Source organism: Globicephala melas, chromosome 8 (genome assembly GCF_963455315.2).
Source record: "Globicephala melas chromosome 8, mGloMel1.2, whole genome shotgun sequence".
NCBI classification, from domain to species: Eukaryota; Metazoa; Chordata; class Mammalia; order Artiodactyla; family Delphinidae; genus Globicephala; species Globicephala melas.
In genome coordinates this window covers 5,359,468-5,372,300 of record NC_083321.1, presented here as the reverse complement: position 1 = coordinate 5,372,300, position 12,833 = coordinate 5,359,468, and the positions used below count along the sequence as shown (strand labels likewise).

The 12,833-nt window shown below is 61.2% G+C and overlaps 1 protein-coding gene across 1 annotated transcript; it reads left to right on the top strand.

The window, feature by feature from the left end:
- The first annotated feature begins 4,203 nt into the window (after window positions 1–4,203).
- Window positions 4,204–12,809, top strand: CARNS1 (carnosine synthase 1). The gene is made up of 10 exons (XM_060302858.1): window positions 4,204–4,305; window positions 4,740–4,779; window positions 6,110–6,383; window positions 7,185–7,274; window positions 7,524–8,011; window positions 8,243–8,417; window positions 8,503–8,588; window positions 9,289–9,520; window positions 9,614–9,894; window positions 10,557–12,809. Exons 2-10 carry the CDS (start codon window positions 4,777–4,779, stop codon window positions 11,781–11,783), a joined length of 2,856 nt encoding a protein of 951 aa, XP_060158841.1. The 5' UTR covers window positions 4,204–4,305; window positions 4,740–4,776; the 3' UTR covers window positions 11,784–12,809.
- Window positions 12,810–12,833: the final 24 nt, after the last annotated feature.

Genomic DNA, 12,833 nt, shown 5'->3' with positions numbered 1-12,833 from the left:
GCACTGAGAGCCTCTTTAGAGAAGGGGGAGATGGCCAGGTTGAGTGCCCAGCCCAGGATCACAGTGGGGGGCAGAGCCAGCTAGACCACGCCTTAGACTTAGGGCGGGTGTCTCATGGACTCTCTGCTGGGAGCAGGTAGGTGGGGGACCCTGCAGGGAGTCTATGGGATTTGCCCTGCACTCCCTGCCCTCCGTGCGCTCAGCTCTTCTGCTGGGAAGGTAGAGGAGCAGGAAAGCAGCAGCCTTGGCACCAGGGCTGCTGAGTCTGAAGGAGAGGCCATATGGTAGTCGTTCCCCGTGGATATAGACCCTGGGGCAGGTGGTCTCCAGCAGGGGCCTCTCTAGCTGGGGCTGAGTCACTGCCTTGTCTACTGAGGGAAGCATTTTCTGGGCAGTCCTTCTGCAGGTCCCGTTATCAACCATCCATCTGGGAAGCCTGAGCCAAGGGGTCAGACCAAAAGACGACCATCTCCCTCCTTGTCGGAACGCTTTTTTACACACGCTGTTCCCACAGGGCTGCGCTAGCCCCCTATGGCTCCTGTGCACTAGTTGGGAAAAGATGCCCCTCCCCCAGGTACATGCATCCCTTGCAGGACAGAAGGGAAGTGACCACTCAGCAGGGTACCTTTGTGCAGTGAGCAACCTGCACAACCACACCCAGTGAACCTAGCAGCCCCAGCTCCCTACAGACCTGCCTGGAAAGGGGCTCGGAGAAGGCAAGGCACGCATCTGAGAGTACTCAGCCTGTGGGGACCAAAGCTGGGGTGGCACCCAGCGATGTCCATCGGCCGGGGTCAGCCCAGGGGACAGGAGTGGGGGTCAAGCAAAGAAGTGGAAGGGCAAATGGACCCCCGTGTGGGGGGCCATGGTCTCCATCTCGACTGCCACCCACCCCATAAGTCCCCCATCCCACACTGTCCGGAGGCCAGGCTTGGACTCCCTGCAAAGTCCCTGCATGGGAATGGCCTTCTCGCTCTCTCTGAACCTCAGTCTCCTCCTACAGATAATAGGATAATAACAGCTCCCGCCCTAGTCCCAAGAGCACTCTACCTGTCTCATTTCTATGATGGTTATTGTTTAGTCAAGCTGGGCAGTCACCCAGGGATTGCGTCTCTTCACCCCACGCCTACCTGGCCCAGCTCAGCCTCAGGTGACCTCCAGGCTCTCCTGGCACAAACAGAGCAAGACTGCCCTGCCAGCCTGCTTGCCCCAACTCCCAGGGCCCTGGGCTGAGCTGCAGTTGCCCAACCCTGATTTTCCTCCCTGCGTCCACAAGGCAAACGCCATCACAGCCGGTGCCCAGCCAGGGCAGTCTGGGAGCGGGCACAGAACCACACTGCCCTGTGTGCATGTATACACACACTCTGGCAGAGGGAAGACCCCGGCCCTGCCTCTCACCAGCCGTGTGACCTTGGGCAAATCACATCACCTCTCTGAGCCTCCATTGCCTCATCTGCAAAAGGCAGAGACTCATAACTGCTACCCAACAGGGTTAAGTGAAATATGGCACATAAAGTCCTCTGTACAGTGCCTGGGACAAGTCAAAAAACGTTCGCTGGGGCTTCCCTGGTGGCGCAGTGGTTGAGAATCCGCCTGCCGACGCAGGGGACACGGGTTCGTGCCCCGGTCCGGGAAGATCCCACGTGCCGCGGAGTGGCTGGGCCCGTGAGCCATGGCCGCTGCGCGTGCGCGTCTGGAGCCTGTGCTCCACAACGGGAGAGGCCACAGCAGTGAGAGGCCCACGTACCGCAAACAAAACAAAACAAAACAAAAAAACCCAGAAAAACAAAACCGTTTGCTGGCACTGCTACCTTCTGCCAGGTGCCCCCTGTCCAGCCAAGCCTGGGCTAAAGTATGCACTATAATCCCCATTTGAGGATGAGAAAACTGAGTCCACAGATGCTACACTGCTTGGGTTAAAAACAAGACAGCAGGGACTTCCCTGGAGGTCCAGTGGGTAAGACTCTACACTCCCAGTGCAGGGACTGGGTTCAATCCCAGGTTCGGGAAATAGATTCCGAATGCATGCCACAACTAAGAGTCCACATGCCGCAACTAAAGATCCCACATGCCACAAGTGAACATCCCACATGCCACAACTAAGGCAGTGCAGCCAACATAAATAAATTAAAAAATTTAAAAAGAGTTAAAAAAAAAAAAAGCAAAAAACAAGACAGGAGGCCCAAGGTGGAGTCACTTATGCTAAGCCCCATGTCACCAAACCGAGATAACTTGATTACAGTTTCAGCTCTCCTGGAAATTGTATCTTAAACCAGTCAATCAGGAATTGCCTGACCAGCACTAGCAGGTTCATCTGCCTGATAGACCCCTGCTATTGCCTAAAAGAAAGTGATCTTGCAATAACCAACCCACTTTTTTGCCTAAGTATAACTTCTTTGTGTCTGCTCCCTTCTGCCTATAAAAGTCTTGCATTTTACACAACTTCTTTGTAGCTCCTTTCTGTCTGCTGGACGGGATGCTGCCCGATTCATGAACCGCTGGATAAAGCCAATAAGATCTTTAAAATTTACTCTGTTGGATTTTGGTTCTTAATATTTGTTAAGTGTCAGATCTCATGCTCTTTGGTGACATCCATGCCCCAACCCTGCTCCCTCCCGTGGATCTCCCTGGAGCTCAGGTTACCCCCTCAGCAAGAGGATGGATCTTCTTGGGTGGCCGCACCTCATTCCAGGAGGCTGGGCTGGCCACAGGGAGGAGTGGAGTGTGGATCTGGTGCTGGGGAGCCCAGAGCAGCCCTGGAAAGCTGTGTGGGGAATGTGGGCTGGGCTGGGGGGCCCCAGGTAAGTCACTTCTCCTCTCTGAGTCCCTCCACTGGTAGACAGGGTGGTTCCTCACAGGCTGCTCTGTGTACGGTTGTAGAAAGGGGCCAAAGCAGCCACCTTTGCCTCCACAGGTGCTGCGGGGCCGTCGGTACCCTCCCCCAGCCCAGGAGGCTCTAGGGAACAATCGGGGGGTGTCCCTGGAGAGAGGGTCTGAGTTTGCGGGGCTGAGGTGGGAGAATTGCAACAACCACCTACGTGTGCTGGACTCAGGCTGCTGTGATAATCTTCACCGCAGTCCTATGAGATGGTAACTAGACCCATTTAAGTCAGGAGGAGAGGGAGGTTCAGTCAGACAGGAAGGGGAGGTGCCCAGGCCCCACAGCTGGATCTAGGATCCGATTCCACCTAGTGCGACAACACTTGCGAGGGTATGAATCTCTGGGTGTGTTTCTTGGGGTGAATATGTGGCTGTGATCCAGGTCTCTTGAGGTGTGCTTTTGTGGGTGTTTGGATGGGTGCACCTGGGGGTAAGGATGTGCGTTTTGGGGAGATTGTGGGTATAACTGTGGATGTCCAGCTGACCTGGGTGTTGATGGGCAGGGCAGATCGTGTAGACAAGCCCCTTCCTTTGCTGTGCTCAGACCCACTGGAACTCCCAGCCTGGCCACGCTCTTCCCTCTTGGCCCCCAGCAGGGCAGAGGGTACCCCAGGGAACTGGGACTGCCCTTGTGGGGGGCGTCTTACCTAGTGGCCACTACTCTGGAGGGGCTGGGAGAGATGAGGAGGGGACCCCTCAGATGTACAGGGACCCCTGTTCAAGAAGGTCTTTCTGGGAGTGCTTGCTGCCGTACGGCACAGTGCTCCTTGGCAGACAGCTGCGGCCCCGGGTGCTGGGGAGCTCAGGACTCCATCCAAGGTTAGGGCTCCGGACTGTGTGCTCCAGCCGCTCTCCTGGCTACCCCAGCCCTGAGGGCAAGCCCTGGTACCAGTCTCTGCCGGCTCCAGCTTTCCCCTCCCCCTCTATTCTCTTTCCATCTCTCTTCCATTATGGGTCTCTCTCTATTTATCCCCCTCTGTCCTCTGTCTTTTCTTTACCGCGGCCCCTTAGTCTGTGACCCTCTCTGACGATCGCTATCCGCTAGAACCTGGCCCACTGTTCGACTTACTGTGTCTCCGAAGGTCTCCTGTCTGTCCCTCTGCCTGTCCCTCTGTTTGTCTCTCCCTGCCCGCCCCCCCCCCCCCCGCGCCTTGCCTCTGGCAGGGTCGGGCCCGCCCACCCCCAGGACCCCAGGTTCAGGATGGGTGGCGGAGGTTTTGCCGGGTCCCCCGGCTGGAGGACGGTGGGGCCGGGCCACTTCGCCCCGCGCCGCCCCGCGCCTGGCACTGGGCATGCCCCGGGCGCTTCTATATAAAGCGGCGCCGCCTCGGCCGGGCTCTGTGCCGCCGCCGCCGCCGAGTCCCGCCGGGTCCGCGCCGCCCGCCGAGCCCGGCAGAGCCCCGCCGAGCCGCTGCCGTCCGCCAGGTACCCCGGCTGCTGCCCGCGCCCCGGGGAGAGCCAGGGAGGGGGCTGCGGGGCAGGGGCCGCGGGGACGGGACCTTGAGCGCCCGCGCCCCCCAGCGGGACCCGTGACACCGCCTGCATACCCCTCCCAGACGCGCGCACACACGCGCGGGGACCCGGCGCGCCCCCCGCTGGAAGGGCTGAGCGCCAGGACCCCCGGCCCTGCCCCGCGCAGCTTGGGATGTGTGAGCTTGGGGTGCGGGCCCCATGGGGTCCGGGCGTCAGCAATCCCTCTGCTTCCTTGGGGTGGGGGTGGGGCAGCCTTGGACACCTCCTGGCTGGGACAGGAGAGCCGCACGCGGTCGCGGGCACCTCTCTGACCCAGAGTCTTAGGGGCTGGGCTCTGCAGTAGAGATCCGGCCGCCCTGACTCCCTCCTCTGTCTCTCTCTGTCAGTCTCTTCCATCAGTCTGTCAGCCTCTCCACCTGTGAGATGGTGAGTCTCCTCTGGTCCCTCCCCACCAAAGCCCAAGACCCTAATCAGAGGGAGGGCCCGGAGGGCGGCATCGGGCGGGGCGCGTAGAAGCCTAACCCTGGGGCTGTCTGTGCGGACAGACCCGTGACCAGCTGCGCACACACCCCTTGACCGCCCACTCTGTGTGCCATGGGACAAGCAGCTGCTGTGTGCCAGGCACTGCCTCTCTCCCCCATCAGCTCTGGGAGGCGGGCACTCTTGCTCCCCTTTGGCATTCATTCAACCTGCAACTTATTATTACCATGCGCCCTGCCCCATTCTAAGTTTGGGAACATAGCAGTGAACCCATTCTGGGCTCTTAGGGGACTCAGCTCCTAAGAAAGGGCACCAAGCCTCAGAATTTGGCACCGGCGAACCGGGATTCCAGGCCAGGTCTGAGGCCCAGACCTCTGCCCTCCCGGCTGCCTGCAGTATGCTGTCTCGCAATGACCACGGTGATTCTCTAGGTCCAAGCCTCATCAGCACCCCGGGGGGGGGGACAGGGCAGGCACCAGGCACCCACAAGTCCCAAAGAAACCTCACGACTTGTCCAAGGAGGCCCAGCCTGTCCCCCGGAGGACAGGCCCACCTGTGTCTGCACGTGTGTTCACAGTGAGCTTCTGAGCAGCCTCATTTGGGAGTCAGCCAGCCTCAGAGAGGGGCAGGGTGTAAGATTTCATCTAAAGTGAGCATTTCCATGACTCAGAACATCTGAAAAGAAGGGCACCAGCTTCTTCCTTACTAATGCCTGGCCCAGGACTGGGCGTATGGTAGATTCTCCAGCTACTTGGAGATGACCGTGGACCAGCTTCACCCACATATTTAGGTCTCAGCAGAACTCCACGGTGGTACATGGGTCACTGAGGCCAGAGAAAAGAGAGCAGCCCAAGAGTGATTGCTTGGTTCATTCGTTCACTTATTCTTCAGTCATCAAACACTGAGCAGCTACAGCGTGCCAGGGCTGTTTTAGGTCCCAGGGCTGCCTCGATAAGCAAAACCGGCAAAAAACCTCTGCCCCTCTGAACCAAGCTGGGGCAGACCTGGGCGTGGGATGAGGGGGCAGTGATCCAGCCAGCAGTGCATTGCTTTCTGCTCCCACCCGCTGGGGCACTGAACATACAGTTTACAAAGCACTCCCACTTACATGTTCCTGGTGACAGGCCTTCATCCCCCAACCCAACCCAACCCATCCTCTTTTGTTCCTAGGACAGTGTCTGCCCAAGGTTAGGAGAGTGGGGGACTTATACCCTTGGGTGACTTAATATGCCCCTTGCCCACCCTGCCCAAGACCCACCATTTCTGCCTCCCTCAGCTGTCCCTGGATCCGCTGGGTCCCGAGTGTGACTCCCCCCTGGACTCCAAGGACCTAGAAGAAGAGGAGGGCCCATGGGGTGGGGGCTCTGGCCTGCCACCCCCAGGCTGCTTCCATGGTTCCTGGCGCCATGACGTGGCCCTGGACTGCAAGGGCTCCCCCGAGGGGGCGGAGGCCCGGGCCTGGACTGTCTACTACTACAGTCTCCTGCAGAGCTGTCTGCAGCAAGCTGGCCTTCCGGAGACCCAAGACCGCAGCCAGGTGCCCCGCACAGGTGCCCGAGGGTTCCATGGAGGGGGGCACCCCTGGGGGGAGGGAGCACCCCTAGGAGGAGGGAGACACCTGCAGCCCAGCCTGCTTCCCATCTCTGTCAAGGTCGGCCCCTTCCCCTAGGAGCTGGCTTGGTCTGAAGCCAGGGAGACAAGGCCAGTCAACCTCTGGAAGGCAGGCTTTTCAAAGGGCATCTGGCACCAGTAAAGTCAGAGACCACGGCTTCCCTCCCACCCCCGGAAAATCCAGCCCTGGGATTTGCAGTCCATGTTCTGTGGAGCCAGAGCTTCTACAGAAGTGTCCTGGCAGCCGCTGTGGAGGCAGCTAGCAGCTGGGACCCAGGACTCCTCCTCTGCTTTATCTGTTTTATGTATCAGGCAGCCACAAAAGATTTTGTGTGGACAGAGGGCTTACAGCTAGAGTGTGTGAACATCACAGACTGGGCCCCATTGTACAGACTGGGAAACTGAGGTGCAGAGACTCCTCCCCCCACCGCACAGGGACCAAGGGTCACACAGAAAGTCAGTGGCAGAGCTCAGGCTAGAACCCATGTCTCCAGTCACCCAGCCTCCAGTGCCTTCTGGGCCAGCTGCAGAGGGGAGGGAGCTAGCCTCAGAGGGCAAGGTAGACAGGCAGCTTCCCCTTTGCTCTCCAGCTTCCTCTGTCCCCTTTACTTTTCTCGTCCGATACCCGGGGAGGACCTGGGGGTCCAAGGGTGAGGGCAGGGCTATGGGGGTGGGGAAAGGTGGGCGGAAAGAGAGCAAGGGGAGCCCCTGGTGAGCTTGGCAACGTCCTCTTCCTCAAGGCTGTCCTGGGGCGGAGGTGACCTTGTGCATTCTGGGATCGCCCAGCACCTTTCTGTCTCTGCTGCTGGAGGGTGGGGTCCAGAGCCCGGGTGAGTGTGTGCCCAAGTTCCCCCACCCCCTCCTACAGAAAGGGCAGCCCTGCCCTGGCCCGGCCACATCCCAAAATACCCGCCAACCCTGGCAACTGCCTGCATTCCACCGGGCCAGCTGCCCTACTCCGAGTGGGGGTGGGTTCTGGGAGCAGCTGCCCCTGACTACCCAGGGGCCCAGGCTGGAGGTGGAGGGCATGGGGGCATTAAGCCTTCCCTGGCCAGCAACCCTCCTCCCTCTGCCCACAGGAAACATGCTCCTTTGCCTGTCCCCTGCCTGGCTGACAAAGGTGCCAGCACCAGGGCAGCCAGGCGAGGCAGCCCTGCTGGTCTCCAAGGCTGTGAGCTTCCACCCGGGGGGCCTGACATTCCTGGACGATTTTGTCCCCCCTCGCCGCGCCACCTACTTCCTGGCAGGCCTGGGGCTGGGGCCTAGCCGGGGTCGAGAGGCAGCTGAGCTCGCTCGCGACCTGACCTGCCCCACAGGAGCCTCAGCCGAGCTGGCCCGGCTGCTGGAGGACCGGCTGCTGACGAGGCGATTGCTAGCTCGGCAGGGTGACGTGGCTGTACCAGCTACCCTGGCTTTCACCTACAAGCCGCCGGCACTGCTGAGGGGAGGGGATGCCAGCCCGGGACTACGGCTGGTGGAGCTGAATGGCAAAGAGGGCCAAGAGACACTGGTGAAGGAGGAAGTAGGGGCTTTTCTGCACTCTGAGGCCCTGGGTGATGCCCTGCAGGTAACAGGCTCTGCCCCCGAGGTTGTGCAGAGGCCAGCAGGAGGGGACCCGTGGAGGGTTACCGGGTCCTGCTGGGAAGCGGTTCCCAACTTTGAGCCCTACTACTGCCCCATCTCTGTGGTAATCCCCTGCCTTCTTACCTCAGTTTACTCATTAGCTCCTGTGGTATGAGCGTCCCACCCTGCATGTACGTGGGGTGGTGAGGAGGCCCCCTTCCCCTGCCTGTTGCAGGTAGCCATGAAGCTCAGTGGCTGGCGCTGGAGGGGGCGGCAGGCAATGCGTCTGTATCCCCGAGCTGAGCTGGGCCCAGTGGTGGACACAGTGCTGGCATTGCTGGAGAAACTAGAGGAGGAGGAGAGTGTCCTGGTGGAGGCTGTATGCCCACCTGCCCGGCTGCCCTTCCCAGGTGAGAGCCACCTGTGCCAGCCAGAGGGAGAGCATGGCTCGGCCTCCTGGCTGCTCTGTGCTCAGGCCTCACCGTCTTCCCCCAGGCAGCCCCCTGCCTGGCCCTGAGCTGGCTCTGCGTATCTGTGCTGTGGTCTGTCGGACACAGGGTGACAAGCCCCTGCTGAGCAAGGTGAGCATGGCTCAGGTCCAGGTCATGCCCCTGCTGCCACACCCCAGCCCAGTTCCACTGAGCTGATGAGGGCCCCTGGGCAGAGAGAGGACAAAATCTTGGGGCGGTGGGGGGGGGGGGGCGGAGGATTTTGGTTGTCTCTGGGAGGACTTCGTCTGACACTCTCCCTTCTCTCCAACCCTTCCTGTGCTCCTCCCACATCCGGAGCCCTACCTGGTATCCCATGCTGGGTACCAGGGCCCAGGGCTGAAACCTCTTCCCAGAGAGCTCTTCCCCACAGAAGAGGCTGACCCAGGGTCCCTGACAAACCTCCAGGGCCTGGAGCCCTTTAGGAGAGAGGCTTAGGGACCCTCCTAGGTACACAGCTCTGGGCCAAGCTGAGAGGGAGAGACTCAACATTGCCCTCAGGGAGCTCTAGGGCTAAGCCCACCAGGGTGGGACAGGCCCCCAGGGCTGTAGGCACTAGGAACAAGCATGCTTAGAGCCCTTAGGGAGCAGAGGCCCCAGCTGGGCCTGGAAGCCTGGGTAGAGTCCTCCCAGGGGGACCAGACGGGCAGTGTAAGTCACATTGGAGGACAGGACTTGAATGTCCAGTGAGGGCTGTGGCCTGGATCGTGGCATAGGGGAAGGTGTGCTGGGGCCAGGGATAGTCCCGGGAGGACTCCTCCTGGACCAGCCCCCTGAGCCGCACCTTGCCCAGGTGGTGTGCAGCGTGGGCCGTGGGGACCGGCCTCTGCGGCACCAGAGCTCCTTGCCACGGACGCTGGAGGCGGCGCTGGCCCAGTGCGGCCTGGGTGAGGCTTCGCAGGTGGCAGTCGTGCGGCAGCGCATCAAGGCGGCGGCCGAGGCCGCGCTAGCCGCCGTGCTGACCCTGGAGGCCAGCCTGAGCGCTGAGCAGCGCGGCGGGCGCCAGGTCCGCACTGACTTCCTCGGTGAGTGCAGGCCGCCCGGGACGGGGACGGGAGGAGGGGGGCCCGAGGCCCGAAGGCGGCCCGCACTGAGCCCGCGCCCCCTGCCCGGCCCAGGGGTGGACTTCGCCCTGACGGTGGCCGGCCGCGCGCTGACCCCCGTGGCCCTGGAGCTGAACGGAGGCCTGTGTCTGGAGGCGTGTGGCGCGCTCGAAGGGCTGTGGGCCGCGCCGCGCCCGGGGCTGGCAGCCGAGGAGGCGGCGGCCGCGCCGCTGGTGGAGACGATGCTGCGGCGCTCGGCGCGCTGCCTCATGGAGGGAAAACAGCTGCTGCTGCTCGGCGCGGGCGGTGTCAGCAAAAAGTTCGTGTGGGAGGCGGCGCGCGACTACGGGCTCAAGGTGGGCGGGGTGGGGCGGGGCGGGGCTCAAAGTTCCGGCCTGAGTGGTGGAGGCAGGGCCCGGGGCGGGGCCAGGGGCGGTGTTGGCCTTGGGGCGGGGCCTGCGCGGGGCAATCTAGCCGGGGGCCTGGAGCCCAAGCGTAGGGGCGGGGCCTGTCGCCGCGTCCAGGTTAGGGGTCTCAACTTTTTCCCGCCCCTAGCTGAATTTTGTCCCTGCTAGGAGTAAAAGGCCACTCGGGACACCAGACCAGCAGTCCCAAGCCCTAACCCTGGTGGTTTCCCTACGAACCCTGGTGGTTTCCCTACAAACCCTGGCCAGACTGAGCCTGCCAGTGGGAAAGATTCCACCAGCCCTCTCTGCCACCCCTCCCATCTAGATGACACCCGCCCCCCCCCTCCTGCAGCCATCTTTCCTCTGGCTAAACCTTACTGAGCTCCCAGGTTAAGCACTGCCTCCTCGAGGTTGCCTTCCCTACTCTCTTGGCTGGATTAGGTGTCCCACCTCTGTACCTTCTATTCAATCATCAACAAATATGTTTTGAGCGCGTAGCACTGGTGAAGCTGTCTCCCCTGAGGGCCAGGACCATGTTCTAGGCCCCATCCTATTGCCCAGCGCCCAGCACAAGCTGATCTCGGTGTGTTGCCGCCCTGTGGTTTCTGCAGCTGCACCTGGTGGACTCAGACCCCAACCACTTTGCGTCCCAGCTAGTGCAGACCTTCATCCACTTCAATATAACAGAGCACCAGAGGGATGAGGAGAACGCACGGGTTCTGGCGGAGCTGGTGCGGGCACGCGGCCTGCAGCTAGACGGCTGCTTTTCCTACTGGGATGACTGCCTGGTGCTCACAGCCTTGCTCTGCCAGGAGCTGGGTCTGCCCTGCAACCCGCCAGCCGCCATGCACGTGGCTAAGCAGAAGAGCCGCACCCAGCTGCACTTGTTGTGCCACCATGGCCCACCCTGGCCTGCACCCTCCCTCTATGCTGTGCCCTGCTGCCCATTGGAGAGCGAGGCCGACGTGGACAGGGCTGTCCGCCAGGTGCCCCTGCCAGGTGTCATGAAGCTGGAGTTTGGGGCGGGTGCAGTGGGTGTACGGCTGGTGGAGGACGCGTCACAGTGCCACGAGCACTTTTCCCGGATCGCCCGAGACCTGCAGGTCGAGGCCGACTACCCCGGCATCGGGCTGGGCTGGGGCAATGCCATGCTGCTGATGGAGTTCATCGAGGGCACTGAGCACGACGTGGATCTGGTGTTGTTTGGGGGGAGACTGCTGGCTGCCTTCGTCTCCGACAATGGCCCCACACGGCTGCCTGGCTTCACTGAGACAGCGGCCTGCATGCCCACTGGGCTGGCACCGGAGCAGGAGGCGCAGCTGGTGCAGGCAGCCTTCCGCTGTTGCCTGGGCTGCGGGCTGCTGGATGGGGTCTTCAACGTGGAGCTCAAGCTGACTAGGGCTGGGCCGCGGCTCATCGAGATCAACCCCCGCATGGGTGGCTTCTACCTGCGAGACTGGATCCTGGAGCTTTATGGTGTGGACCTGCTGCTCGCTGCTGCTATGGTGGCCTGCGGCCTGCGGCCTGCCTTGCCTGCCCACCCACGCGCCCGTGGCCACCTGGTGGGTGTCATGTGCCTGGTGTCCCAGCACCTGCAGGCGCTGAGTTCCACCGCCAGCCGCGAGACCCTACAGGCTCTTCATGACCAGGGCCTGCTGCGTCTCAACCTGCTGGAGGAGACCCTTGTGCCTGGAGAATACGAGGAGCCCTACTGCAGTGTGGCCTGTGCTGGGCCCAGCCCGGCCGAGGCCCGTCTCCGCCTGTTGGGCCTCTGCCAGGGCCTGGGCATCGACGGGCCCCACTATCCCGTTGCCTACTTCTTGTCCCACTTCAAATAGTGCTGGGGCCACAGGGCAGGGGCAAAGTGCTGGAGGGGATGCGGTGGTGCCCTCTGCTCCCCGGTGCTCTCCCTGCTTCTCTTCCCATGGCCCTGCCCCAACCGTTGGAGAGGTCTGGTCCCCTCCAAGGCCCCAGGTCTGTTCCAGAGCGGCAGGGCTATTCTGACACCACGGCCTCCTGGACTTGAGGAGCCATAAAAGAAGTAGCTGGTGGGTTGCTTGTCCTCCCGAAGGCCCCAGTCCAGCCCGTAGCTTCCCAGGACTCTAGTCATGGAGAAGCAACAACAACTGCACACACGCACGCACACACACACACACACACACACACCCTGCCCCCAGGTTAGTTCGAGTGGGCCCAAACCCAGCCCATCCCTCCCACCCCTCCAGGTCTGTCTCTTCCTGCTGCCTACAGGAGAGAACCTGGCCTCTGGCTTTGGACAAATCCCAAGAAAATCTGAGACTAAACCCCTCGTCCTCCTACTCTCACTCCCTCATTTAACAAATTCTAGATAGTTCTGGAGCCTGCTGACAATGTTTGGCAGTGCCCCACGTGCCTCATTTGGCCTGAGCAGTAGAAGCAGATGACTTGGGGTCAGTAGTAACCATCTCCCCTCCAGGCAGACACTATTGCCCCATTCTACAGAAAAGGAAACAGGCTCAGAGAGGAAAAGCCACTGCCTCAATGTCATACCACAGCGGATGAAGAGTCGAGGGACAAGATGCAAGGTCCAGGTTTCTGCTTTTACTAAGTTGTACCTGCCCACTCAGCTTCCAGGCCCCACTCACCTCCTATATGTGGCCCTGAGACATGTGAACACCCCTCCCGTGCACTATGCACCTTATCCACCAAGCTTTGGTGCTTTGGCCTCAGGCACACCTAACTAGCATTGGCAGAGGAGACTCTACACTCCCTTCCTCATTCAGGGGAGGCTGCTTTAAGAACTCTGCCTCTGTGCTGCACGGGAGCTGTGGACAGCTCCATAAGCGTCCCTCTCCAAATAAAGGCTTATGGACTAGTGAAACGTCCAGAGTCTGGGATAGGTTCTTGCG